The sequence below is a fragment of the Antechinus flavipes genome, chromosome 2, assembly GCF_016432865.1.
Source record: "Antechinus flavipes isolate AdamAnt ecotype Samford, QLD, Australia chromosome 2, AdamAnt_v2, whole genome shotgun sequence".
NCBI lineage: Eukaryota > Metazoa > Chordata > Mammalia > Dasyuromorphia > Dasyuridae > Antechinus > Antechinus flavipes.
Genome location: NC_067399.1, coordinates 637,618,801 through 637,632,241, shown reverse-complemented (window position 1 = coordinate 637,632,241; position 13,441 = coordinate 637,618,801). Strand labels below are relative to the sequence as shown.

Below are 13,441 nucleotides of genomic sequence, written 5' to 3'. Positions count from 1 at the left end.
AAATACATAATTACTACAGTAAGTAGTAGTCCTCTCTGTAGCCCCTGGCTGCTGCTGAGCTTGTGCCTAGGGCTGCAAGAACAAACTGGACAGGCCAAAAATCCAGGCCTCAGGCCTTGGCAGAAGGGGTGGGGGTAATGTGGACCAGCCCTCCTCAGCCCACAGTTCCTACTGGAACAGAAGACAGATAATGAACGTGACACTTCTTTGACAAAGAGAAAAGAGCTGAAACTTGTGAGTTATTGTAAAATATGTAGTATAAATATTATCATTCCCATTTTTTTACATGAGAAAATGAGAATCCAGAGAGATGTATTTGTTCAAAGTTACACAAATTCACACACTTTAAATTCAGAATCCTACTTTCTACGACACTGCGTCAGTAAACATGAAGTAACAATAAAAAACATGTATATACCTGATGACAAAAGTCACTGTTTACAAGTAGAGGTAAGGATTGCCCTATCAAGTTTCTTAGCAAAGAGCTGTTTGTCGAACTGGGTTCCCTCATGTAAAAGGTAAGATGTGGATAAAAATGAAATTCTCTACTTGGGAGCAAGTTCAAGTAATATCCAGCCTTTGCAGAAGAGTGGGCCCCCAAGCAGCCCCCAGCTCAACATTCAGTTTCCATGTCATACTCTGGAGTATCTAACTCGACTGTGAGATTTACCTTTATCCAGGGATGCTCCTGCCATGTGGTAAAAGCTCAGGGCAGTGTCTACATCATTAATGTTCTTCAGGAAAGTAAAGAAGTTCTCCACCTCTTCAAATGTCAGGCCCTGAAAGAGAAGGGAACATGGTTCCTTCATCAAAAAGTGGGATGCCCTTTTTTTTTTTTTTTTAATGTCCAGACTCAGAACAAGAACGGTAGGAAGGAATGTCCAAGTTAGATGTCAACAAAAAAAAGTCAACATTTTACTTGTTGCAAAAGGCACACTAAGTACTGATTTAACTTCACTTTCCACTTTACAGTTCTTTCACAAAGATGTCTATTATCATAGTGATAATTCAGTGCCCTAACAGAAAATATTAAAGAACCACCAGAGCCAGTATCATACTAGGGAAATATTTCAATACTGAGCAAAACCAAATGCAAAGCAATCATACATTATTCCAAAATTAAAACTACACAACCAATGTGTCACCTCCATTCTGATCAGGCTTACTGAGTGAAGTAACTTCAAACTGATTAGAAGTTTGATAATTGTAAATCTTATTTTCTGTATATTATTTAAAGCAAGAACTGATGTACATAAATGAAAACTATAAGATGATTTGAGTTTAGGAAGTGAGGAATATTTTCTAATACTTTAAGGTTTATTCGCTGGAAACCAAATTAAGGGACCAGGAATTATTTAAATGTCATCATCAGAAAAATTCAAGCTTAACCACAGGGATCCACTCAAGCAAGGCAAGACTTATTATGACATCAGAGTCCCTTGAGACTGTTAATAATTGCAAGATTTTACTGAGCCTTGTTCTGCCTTTCTACTCAACCTGAAGAGAATGCTAACTGAAATTAGGATGTAAGGGATGGTGTTCTACCTTACAAGAGATATTTGTGTTCCAGCCAAATTGGTTTATTTGTTGTTTCTCTTAAATTACATTCTATCTGTGCTTTCCATGTCTAGAATGCTCTCCCTTAAAAAGTTTTTTTTGGTTGTTATTCCATTTTAAGTTCCAAACTGTCTTCTTTCTTTCCTTTCTACCCAGCACTAGAAAAGGCTTTAATATATCTATCTACCTATCTATGTATATATATGTAGATGTATACACATATATGTGTGCATTTTGTGTATGTAGAATACGTATATGTATGGAGAGGGGAGGGAGAGAGACAGAGACAGACACACACAGAGGTAAAATCATACCATGTATACTTCTATTTATCAGTAAGTTCCTTGAAGGCAGGAGTAATTTTCACATTTGTGTATGTATCTCTAAGGTCTAATAAAGAGCCTAGTAAATAGCTGGTACTTAATAAATGTTGAATTGAACAAAAATGAATCTGAAGTTAAATATATTTTAAAAAGCTTTTCTGGTATCCTTGAAATTAGCTATGGAATTGCCTTCACACCCTAGAGAAACTTCTGTCCACTCTCCAGATTGTTCCTTTTTGGGGTTTCCTTATCTTTTCAAAGGGCCCTTCCTCCCCTTGCAGGCTCCCCTTGTCCTTTGCTTTCCAGTTTCCCTTTAAGTGGTATCTTATTCATTAGAGTGTAAGCGCCTTTAAGTTATGGGTTGGCTCATTTGCTTGTATTTGCAACCTCAGAGCTTAGAAAAGCACCTGGCCCATAATCAGCACTTTGAGTGAATAAATTAAAAAGCATTAATTAAGCAATAACTATGTGATAAGCACTGTGCTAAGTTCTATGGATACAGCTCCTGCTCTTAAGGCACTCACAGTAAAATGGGGGCTACAATACAAATAGAAGCGTTCTGCTACAGGTCGGAGGGAAAGGTCCTATGGTGTTTAAAGTGCAGTGGCAAAGCTGAAGAAAGAAGATACCTCTTGTTTTGTGTCATTTCCACATTTTCATTTCATAGTGCCATGGATTTTGGTGGTGAGAATTTATTTTGGGTGTTCAGTAGCCTTGGCTGCAATACTCACAGCAGCAGCTGCCAGGAGATAAATGTCCGTCTGTCTCTCTATCTGTCATTCTCACTTGATCAGTGAAGCTGTGAGATGAACTGATATTGCTTGTGTGGGGTAATAGCTACTCCTTTGTAAAGGATTATTTCCTCATTTCTCCTTTCCCATTTAAAAGTCAAAGAAGTTTATGATTTTTTATAGTTTTATATATTTTAATTATTTTTAAATAACATTTCTTAATTTTATTTATTTTTAAAGTTTTATTGACCTCTTTTTTTTTTTTTAGAATTTCCATTTTGTCCTAGTTATTTTATTTTTTGCTTTTTAAAAAATAGCTTTTTATTTTACAAAATACATGGAAAGATAGTTTTCAACCTTCACTTTTGCAAAACCTTATGTTCCAAATTTATTTCCCTTCCTCTCTCTTTCCCTCTCCCCTAGAGAGTAATTAATCCAGTATAGGATAAACATATACAAGAATTTTATAATTTATATATTACATATATAATTTATATATTTTTATAATTTATAATTTTAAAGAAGGACACTTTTGAGATCATTTAGTACCATCTTTTTTTAATGTATGAGGAACTTAGGCTCAAAGAGGTTACATAAGTTGCCTAAAGTCACATAGTTAGTTATGAACAGAGCCAAGAATATAAACTGGTTCTTTCTTTCCTAGAACAATACTTCTTTCCACTACACTGCCCTGATGCTTGATGACATGAGTAAGCAGGCTTAGCATCTGAGACCCAAGAGAGTAAATCAATCTCTGTCTAGGATGGAATCCCTTGGAAGGCAATCAGATGTTCCCCTGGTGGTTTGTGTGATGGCCTGTATTTGTCATCCTTTTTCCACAACTAGCTACCTACACAAAATCATCTTAGACTTGTTTAAAGATCTTTTGCTCTGCTTAGACCACAAAGATTTGGAATTGTAAGACCCTAAGCACGAGCATCCTGGGTTTGCCACTACCTCTCTGAGCCATCAATTTCTTTAACAGATACTTTAACTCCTATTTCAAAGGGCTGTCGTGAAGAAGAAATAAAATAAGGACTATAAAGTATCACAGAAACATAAGCTATGACTATTATTTAAGAGCCTTTACAAAGAGGTAACTTCCATGTAAAGGGCAAGGAAAATATTTTCTTTCTTTTTTTATTTTATAATAACTTTTTATTGACAGAACCCATGCCAGGGTAATTTTTTACAACATTATCCCTTGCACTCACTTCTGTTCCTATTTTTCCCCTCCCTCCTTCCGCCCCCTCCCCCAGATGGCAAGCAGTTCTTTACATGTTAAATAGGTTACAGTATATCCTAGATACAATATATGTGTGCAGAACCTAACAATTCTCTTGTTGCACAGGGAGAATTGGATTCAGAAGGTGGAAATAACCCGGGAAGAAAAACAAGAATGCAAGCAGTTTATATTCATTTCCCAGTGTCAAGGAAAACATTTTCAAACAAGTTTGGATATTCTATATTCCATATTCTATATATTAGAAGATTATTAGAACTAATAATAAGATGTCTGAAAAGGATTCCAGAAAGAGAAATGATAAAGAAAACAAAAAGAAACAGGAGGAATCCCCTCAATCCAGTCCAAAACTTCACAGAAAGATGGCCAGGAGGGGACAGAGGTATGGGGAAGAATTGTACCAGGGAAGTCAGTGTGAGCTCAGGTAAACTTGGAAGCCAGCAGAGCAAAGGAGAGAAGCTGTGCCAGGGAAGCCAGAGCAAGTGCAGGTAAGCAAGCCAGAAGCTGGCAGGGGTGGGAAGAGGGTCTGTGCCAGGGAAGTCAGCGTGTGCCCCTGCAAATTGGCTTGAAACCAGCTAGTACTCTGAATAGGGGAGGTACAGGCCATCATGAGTTCTTGTGATTGAGGACCTGAAGTCATATTCTATCCCTGGCTTTCCGAACAGAGGGGATTCTTGGGGAATTGAGAGCCACGAGAGGGGGTCATATAAATGCCAGTTTATCCAGTGTCCCACTGGGGTCTGGTAGAGCAAAGGGGGAAAAAACCAACTCCTGATTGGACACTATGCAAAGGAAAAATAATGATAACAGCAATAATACAAATGATAATAACTGCTGACATTTATATATGGAGGAGGGGGGAGGGAGGGAAGGAAAGAGGGAGAGAAAGGGAGAGACAGAAAAAGTGAGAGGGGGGAAAGGGAGAGGGAGGGGAGAAAAAGAGAGGAAGGGGGAGGGAGAGGAGGTTAGGGTGAAGGACTGCATTATTCGATCACCTCCACAGGTAGGGGAAATCACTCCCATTTTATAGATCACTCCCATTTTACAGATATGAAACTGAGGTCCAGAGAGCTCTGGTGATTTGGCACAAATGTAAGGCAGTCTCTGGGACAGGACTGGAACCCAGGGCTTTCTAACAGAATCTACATGACAGAAGTGGGAGCAGGGCTTAATACCAGCCATCTCACCACTGAGAGATGTGCAGTGGCATCCGGACTCCAAAAGGAACAGAACCCCAAGAGCCTCTAAATCACTTGGAAAGGAGAGCCTGAGCACAAAAGCCAAACCAAGAATGGGACTGGAAAAGATGAATGAATGGAAGAAAACAGAGGTCAGTGAAGGTAACCTATGAGTTAAGAGAAACCCAAGAGGTAAATCCAAAAAGAGAATAACCCTGCAGTAAACACAAGCAGAACTTTAGAAGGAAAGAATGGTTTGGCCACCAAAACTATTAGAGTGGCTAAAAGAAATGAAACAAGATATAAAACAAATTAAATTATATATAAAATTGGAATTTGGAAAGAAAATTAAATGAAAATAAATAGCCTATGATAGAAGGTATTAAAAACTTGCCCGAATAGTGGACTAGCTATACATCAGAAAGAAGTAAATAGAATTCAACTTTATGAGACAATAAATACTAGAACAAAGTAAAATCACTAGAAAAAATGGAAAGAAAATGTAAAGTATGTTCAATAAAAAAAAAACAAAACTGATCTGGAAAACAGGTAAAAGAAAGGACACAATGAAAACCATGATGAAACAAAAAATGGAGACATTATATTTTCAAAAATAACAAAAGTGTCCATATATCTTAGAAGCAAAGGGCAAAGTATAAATAGAAAGATCATGTTGATCACCTCCTGGAAGAAATTCTGAAAATTGAAAGTAACCAGAAATACCATAGCTCAAATCCAAAGCTTCAAATCAAAAGAAAAAAATAATGCAAGCTGAAAATAAGAAAGAGTTCAAGTACCCAGGACCACAGTCAAAAAAGTTATACCAGATTTGGCAACAACTATTGTAAAGGACAGTAAATCTTGGAATAGCAAAATTAAAAAGGCAAAAGATAAAGGCTTATAACCAAGAATAACTTAGTCTACAAAATAATCCTGCAGGAGAAAGGATGGTTATCCAAAAAAAAAGTTTGACATTCAATTGCTGGGGTCAAGAGTAACTTAGAAAAAGAAATACATTTAAGCAATTGAAAGGTACTAAACAGCAATGAAGTTCTGACATTTTAAAAGGGGAAAGAGAGTTAAGGATACCTTCAGAATCTTATTATCTTCAAGGGGGGATAAAAGGAGTTAAATATGGAGCTGGTTCTCCTCTGTACAGTTACTTTTATGAGAGGAGAAGTGCGGTTAAAAGAGATGTACTTGGAAAGAAATGAAGAAGGAAGAGGAAATAAGAATCTCATCATCTCCCACTTTCTGAATCTATACATATAGAGTTTGGCAAAGAGAAACATTAAAGTCAATATTGGGAAGTAAGGTATAAGGGAAAAAGATTTAAGGAACAGTCACAAGCAATGTAGATTTCAACTTGAGGGCAATTTCTAGGTTATTTCAACTTGGGGGAAGGGAGAGTTGATCATGAAAGGAGTATTAAAAAGAAAAAGAAAATATAAGAACCAGATCTAGGAGTCAGGACATGGTGAAGAGAAGAGGAGGGAGGAAGAGTGGTAGGAAAAGAGGGAAAAGTACAGTCAGTGCTCAATATTCTCTTCATTCAACTTTGGTGACTAAGACTTAAAAACTCTTAATGACCAATTGTAAAAAGATGAGACTATAAAGAGGAAAGTATAACCACTTGAAGCTGTAATAAACAAGAAAAGGAAATCTAAGCATATTTTGACATGTACCTAAAATTTGGGGAAAACAAATTTCAAAAAGTTCAGAAGAAAAGATAAGTAGGATCTCATGGACCAAAATATTTTAGGGTTAGCCAACTCAGAAAAGATGCTGAAGAATGAAATTCATGCCCAAAGAAAGAATAGAGAGAATCAGACAGGCGAAAAAGACAATTGTGATAACATAAAAAGAAAAAGATTTTAACATGAATCCAATATGGTTAAGTAATCTGAGCTACAGGAAAACAAGTTAAAAAGGAGAAAATTTGCAGCTTTCTTTACAGTTTCTCTAATGATAGTCTTATTCCCAAGATACAGAAGGAACTGATTCATATCTATAAGAATAAAAGCCATTCCCCAATTGATAAATGGACTAAGGTTCTCAAGGGAAGAAACTCAGACTGCTGTCATATGGGAAAAATGTTTTGTCACTAATAACTGGAGAAAAGCAAATTAAAGCAAATTTGAAATTTCCTACCTTTTATCTACCAGACTGACAAAGCATACAATAATAAAAAAAAAGACAAATCTTAGTGCCACTGAGAGAAAACAGGAATGCTGGTGTACTACTGATGGAGCCAATCCTTCCTGAATGTGAAAAAAGAAAATGCTACAAAATAGTTTATCCCTTTGGTCCAGCTATATAATGACATAAAAGAAAAAAGAAAAGGTCATATATATATTTACAGTAGTTCTTTTTGTATGAGAAAAAAAATACTGGAAATTAAAGGGAGGAGAGCCCATCAACTGGAGAATGGTTGAAAGAATTATGATACATAAAAACATTAGCTTTAGTAATAAGAGAAGAAAAAGAAGAAATGGCTGTGAAAAAACAGATCCAAAAGAAAAAAAAATCAAAAAACAGGAAAAAAATAAGCTTCAATTTACATTCAAAATCCATCAGTTCTTTATCTGGCTGTGGATAGCATCTTTCTTCCCAACTCCTTGGATCATTGTGTTGTAGAGAATAGCTGAATGATTCATAAGTGATTATCATACAATGTTTTCCTGTTTCTGCTCATTTACTTTATATTATTTTGTACAAGTCTTTTCAGGTTTTTCTGAGATCTGCCTGTTTGTCATTTCTTATTGCACAATAGTATTCCATTACATTCATATACCATAGCTTGTTCAGCCATTCCCCAAATGATGGACATTTCCCTCTATTTCCAATAGTGCCACCAAGAAAAGGACTACTATGAATATTTTTGCACATGTAAATTCTTATCCCTTTTTAATGATCTCTTTGGGATACAGACCTAGTAGTGGTATTGTGGGATTAAAGGATTTGGTTTATCCTCTGGGTATAGTTCCAAATTGCTCTCTAGAATGGCTGGGTCAGTTCACAACTCTACTAACAATGCATTAGTATTCCACTTTTCCCAAATCCTCTCCAATATTTATCATTTTTCTTTTTGGGGGGTCATATTAGCCAATCTGATAGATGTGAGGTGATACCTCAGAATTGTTTTAATTTGCATTTCTCTAATTCAAAATGATTTAGAATCTTTCTTCATATACCCATAGCCATTCAGATGATTTCTTCATCTGAAAACTAACTGTTCATATCTTTTGACCATTTAACAAATGGGAAATAGCTTGTATTCTTATAAATTTGATTCAGTTCTTTATATATTTGAGAAACGAATTATTTTTATGTTTTTAAAGAATGAAAACAATTCTTAACTCTAAGGCCAAGTTTAGTGCTGGGGGGGTGGAGTGGGTAGAAAATAGTTTGGGGACTCTTGATATATGCTATAAATCAATGCTCTAAAAATTTACAATTTTGAAAGTTAAGAATTCTGATCAATTAAAAGATCACTTATATTTCTAGATGACTAATGAACATCATTGATTACTTCATGAAAGAGAAGATGGACTAATATACAGAATAAGAAACAGATTTTTGGACATAACTAATAACAGAATTTGTTTTGCTTGACTGTACTTATGTGACCAGCAGGGATAGAGGAGAATGAATGGGGAGAAAAAATGAATGAAGATGGGAAAAAAATTAAATTAAAAAAAAGGAAAAAAACAGGACAAAAGCCTAGATATCCAAGAATCTCACTAATTAGTTTAGTTTTGAAAAGCTGGAAGCAAGGCCAGATAATATAAGATGAATACAAGATTGTAGCATGTTTCTGTCAAAATAGTGCCAGGAATGCTAAAACTTGGAATGAACAAAATTATTGAGGGAAGCAAAGAACAACTAAAGGATCATTATTATAATTGGCTATCTTGGAAGAAAATGGAGGATTCATGGGGAAAGGGCAGGACCTTTGACTGGTGTAACTGGGATGAAGATAACTAACAATAGAGAAGGTAGAAATGCTTGATTGTGTTTTTCCCTCTGAAAACAAGAATGGACTTCTCCATGAATGAGAAGTGATTGAACAAAAAGGACCAACAGAGAGGTGATACCCAAAATAAGTGAAGAGATAGTATAATGTTGAGGATATAGTATTAGCAAAGTTTTGGAAACAGTATCTCATGTTATTTTCATGGAAAAGATGGAAAGATAATGATTATATAATGAAGCAAAGAGACAAATTTAATAAGAAAGTATTATCACCATGTGCAAAGCTCTTGGGATACAAAGACTATAAGGTGATTAAAAAGTGATAGCACATTCCACTCTGCTTTTGGCAATTATATCTCATGACCTGACACCACTGGGATTTGCTGAGTCTGCTGCAAGGAGTCAAGAGGTGGGGAGAGAGGCTAGGAAAGATCATGTTATTTTGATACAAAAATTGAGGCCAGTATTAGAATATAAGCCTAGATTAGAATACAAACCTACTGGTAAAATTTTATGGAACTGTATGATGGGAATCGTAATTTTGTAAACTCAAAATCAACATGTGTCTTTGGAAGGAAAAGCGTGGTAGAATGGAGATTGAGTAGCTACTTCATAGAACCGTAGAATTTCAGAGTTGGAAGGAACCTCAATGGTAATTTAACTTAACCTATATTTGAAAAAGATCCCTTCTGTCACATATTTAATAAGTATTCATTTGGACTTTGCCTAAAGACTTCTCAAGTGAGTTCACTTCCATTTTTAATTGAAAAATTGTAGCTCAAATTTGGAAGTATGCCCAAAAGGTTATCAAACTGTGTATATCCTTAGATCCAGCAGTATTTCTACTGGGTCTGTATCCCAAAGGGATCATTTAAAAAAGGGAGAAGGACCCAGATGGGCAAAAATGTTTGTGGCAAGCCCTTTGTAGTGTCAAGGAATGAGTGGATGCCTATCAACTGGGAAACTGCTGAATAAGTTATGTTTTATGAATGTAGAGGAATATTATTGTTCCTGTAAAACAGGATGATTTCTGAAAAGCCTAAAGAAACTTCTATGTTTTTTTAAATAAATAAGCAGAATCAAGAGAACATTGTACATAGTAACATCAAGATCATGTAATAATCAACTGATAGACTTAGCTCTTCTCAGCAATAACAATAATCCAAGACAATTCCAATAGACTTGGTAAGGAACATACCATCTGTATCCAGAGAAAGAACTATGAATCAAAGAATGTAGGTCAAAGGATACTATTTTCACTTTCCCTCTTGCCTTTCGCATGGCTTTCCCTCCTTTTCTCATGGTTTTCCTCTTTTCTGATTTTTCTTTCACAATATGACAAATGCGGAAATGTGTTTAAAATGACTATACATGTATAACCTATATAAAATTGCTTGCCTCTTGAGAAGGGGGGAGATAAGAGAGAGAGAGGAAAAATTTGGAATTTGAAATCTTATGAAAATGAATATTGAGAACTATCTTTACATGTAATTGGAAAAAATAGAATAGTAAGTAAAAAAAAATGTAGCTCAAATAATCAGGAAGTTTTTTTTTTTTTCCCCACATTTAATTTCTTGGTAACTTTTAGCTTCTGGGGCTAAAGAATAGTTGTATGTGAGTCCTTCAAATACTTGAAGATAGCTTTTGTATTCCCTTTTAGTCTCTTCTTCAAATAAAAATCACCAAGTCCATCTATATATGTTGTTGAACGTCCTCTAGACACTCCCTATATAGCTGGATTCATTACTGAAATCTAATCAAAAGATATAAAGGACCACTTTACTGCACACATGATATTTCTTATACAAGTACACACATGTGCTAATCACAGTAAATTGTGGATTTTTTTCCATGCTAATAGCCTGCAGTCTAGTGAAAATACTCAATTACCTAATGCATTACCTTAAAACTTTTTTATTAAAGCAAGCAAACAAAGAAGGAATTGACACAGGAATCTGTGTCAGTGATTCAGACAGGCAGTGGATAAATACACATTCATATCAATAGACAGGGCCTAGATTTTTAATTAGTGATTGAAATCATCCCCCAGGCTTCAAAATCAAGCCATCTAAGTTACATCTATGTTCTAGCACAAGACAGACCAGCTCCCTCCTCTCTTCTGCCATACATTCCCTTTCCCCAGAAGATTATCTCATTTGCTTACCCTCCTACTTCATATTTTTACTGCTTTATCCCTGTGCCAGTAAAAGCTGCCATGGATCCAGACCTCAAGTTTCTCTCCAAAAGTAGTCCAGTGATGGGGAAATCAAGACATTTCCATTACTTGCATCTTTGTAAAGATCTTAAAAATACTTTAATTATATTAGAAGTAATCAAAGTTAAGCCACCATATTTGTACCACATATGCATAGGTACAAGTTGTAAGAATGTTATATGCATAAAACAAAGGGATGACATTTCAATTAAATTGAAGCACAATATTAATTACTTTTTATTTTTATTTATTTTTCTTTTTTTAAAAAATAATTTTTAGTGCACATTGCTTTATGAATCATGTTGGCAGAGAAAAGTCAGAGTAAAAAGGTAAAACCATGGGTAAGATAACAAAACAAAACAAAAGAAGTGAACATAATTCTTTTTTTGGATACAGATGGCACACAATATTAATTACTTTGTGCATATCACTTTATTTCATGACTTCAGAGATGACTTTAGGCTCTCAAGGCTATGACAGTTAAGTACAAGTTTTGGATAGTTCTCTTATGATAGAAAGACTTTGAATACAGTCCAAATTATGTTGGCTTTTTGAGGATTAGACTAGTTTGGTGAGGTTCCTCACCAATAGGCAGTTCACTTAGTGATGAGTTCTTTGGCTTTAAGAGTATCAATAAATGTTAAATCAGCTGTTAGTACTCTAAATTTAGGTCTTTGTCCAGAGACTAATGATTAGAATACCGCTGAGAAAATAAAATCGTATTAAATCTGAAAATTTTTACTATAAATAAAGCCAATAGACAAAAAAGAAATTTTAGATAAATGGAAGGAGGGTTTGCAGCTTCTCCTTGAGGAGGTAAATTTAGGAGTTAACAAAGTTGGCTTTAATGTGTGTGCAAAAGCAAAACTTGATAGGATTCTTGGTTATTTTGTATTGTAATGTTCATGGTAAGCATTTGCAAAATAACTACCTTGAATGTAACTGTGGTGTCAATATTTGTTACAGAAGATAAGGTAGAGAAATTTTGTGAAAAACTCAACCCTCCAAATTAAATTAACACATACTTCAACATTCAGTGATGTTGGCAAAGTATGGTGAAAAATATGATGGAAATTACGATTACAGAGTGAGAAATAAGACAGGCTAATAGTTTGTAGCCTGGACAAAGAAGACTCGCAATTATAAATGCTTTTTTTTTTTTTTTTTACCCAAAAAGAGAGTGTGGAGATGTTGGAAATGGAATATATCAAAGAATATCACAGAAAACAAATCTGATTTTATTCAAGCAGAGAGGAAATGACTATTTACCAATATAGAAATCTCTTATTTCACTGTTAGGGCAAAGATAAAAACTGAAATAAGAAGAAATTAGAAGAATGAATGAATATGAAACAGTATATACATATGAGGCAAAATCAACAATTATCTAAGCCAGGGGTGGAGGACATTCAGGCCATGGACTATATAAGGCCCATGAAATTATTTGGACTGGCTCTGTCTAGGCAATCACAAGTGATAATGAACTGAAAGTTAGGCATAACAACCTCCTAGTCCTTGAGTTCCTAAGTTGATAATTTGTTAGATCCATGAATTATGTTATAAATATTCAAATGGTCCTTGGCAGAAAAAAAGCTTCCCTACCCCTGATCTAAGCAAACTGTTGATATAAGAAAAAAAAATAAAGGAAATGGATTAAATAACATTCAGAGATGACCGTCATCCCATTCTCTAAGGAAGCTTAACTAATGCATATCAATTGATATGATGAATAGACCAAGAAAGCTGAGAATCTCTCTCAATCATGAAATACTTCATCTCATTGCCAAGGTGAGAAACAGAGAAGCTAATAATATCTGTTTAGAATATAAGCTTGATGATCAAATCTTATGGATAATGATGGAAAATTAGGAATGCTACAACTTCATACACCAATAAGATTTGGAAGTAGAGGGAAAAACAAATTTATAAAAAGCTGGGTTTGAAGTCCAATCAAGCCAGATCATCTGAAGAATAGTCAAGAATAAAACTGGAAGGATAACAGGACAAAAAAGGAAACTATCTGTCAAGACTTATACAACAAAGTTTTTTCTCCATCAGTGGCAGTAAAATTATCATATTGGGAATTTAACATGAACCCCCAATGTGCTGTAAAGAAATAGAAATGGTACAAAAGAAAACAAAACAAAAAAGGGAAAAGCAGCTGGGTTAGAGTGAGTATACACAGTTATTATGGCAGTGAGTTATGGAATACATTGTAG

General features: G+C 35.0%; 1 protein-coding gene across 1 annotated transcript in view; it reads right to left on the bottom strand.

Moving 5' to 3' along the window:
* Positions 1–13,441, bottom strand: part of MICU1 (mitochondrial calcium uptake 1) — a 234,430-nt gene that overhangs the window by 39,469 nt on the left and 181,520 nt on the right. The window contains exon 10 of the mRNA XM_051982176.1: positions 671–779. Coding sequence (XP_051838136.1) covers positions 671–779 — 109 coding nt within the window. The remainder of the gene's footprint in view (positions 1–670; positions 780–13,441) is intronic.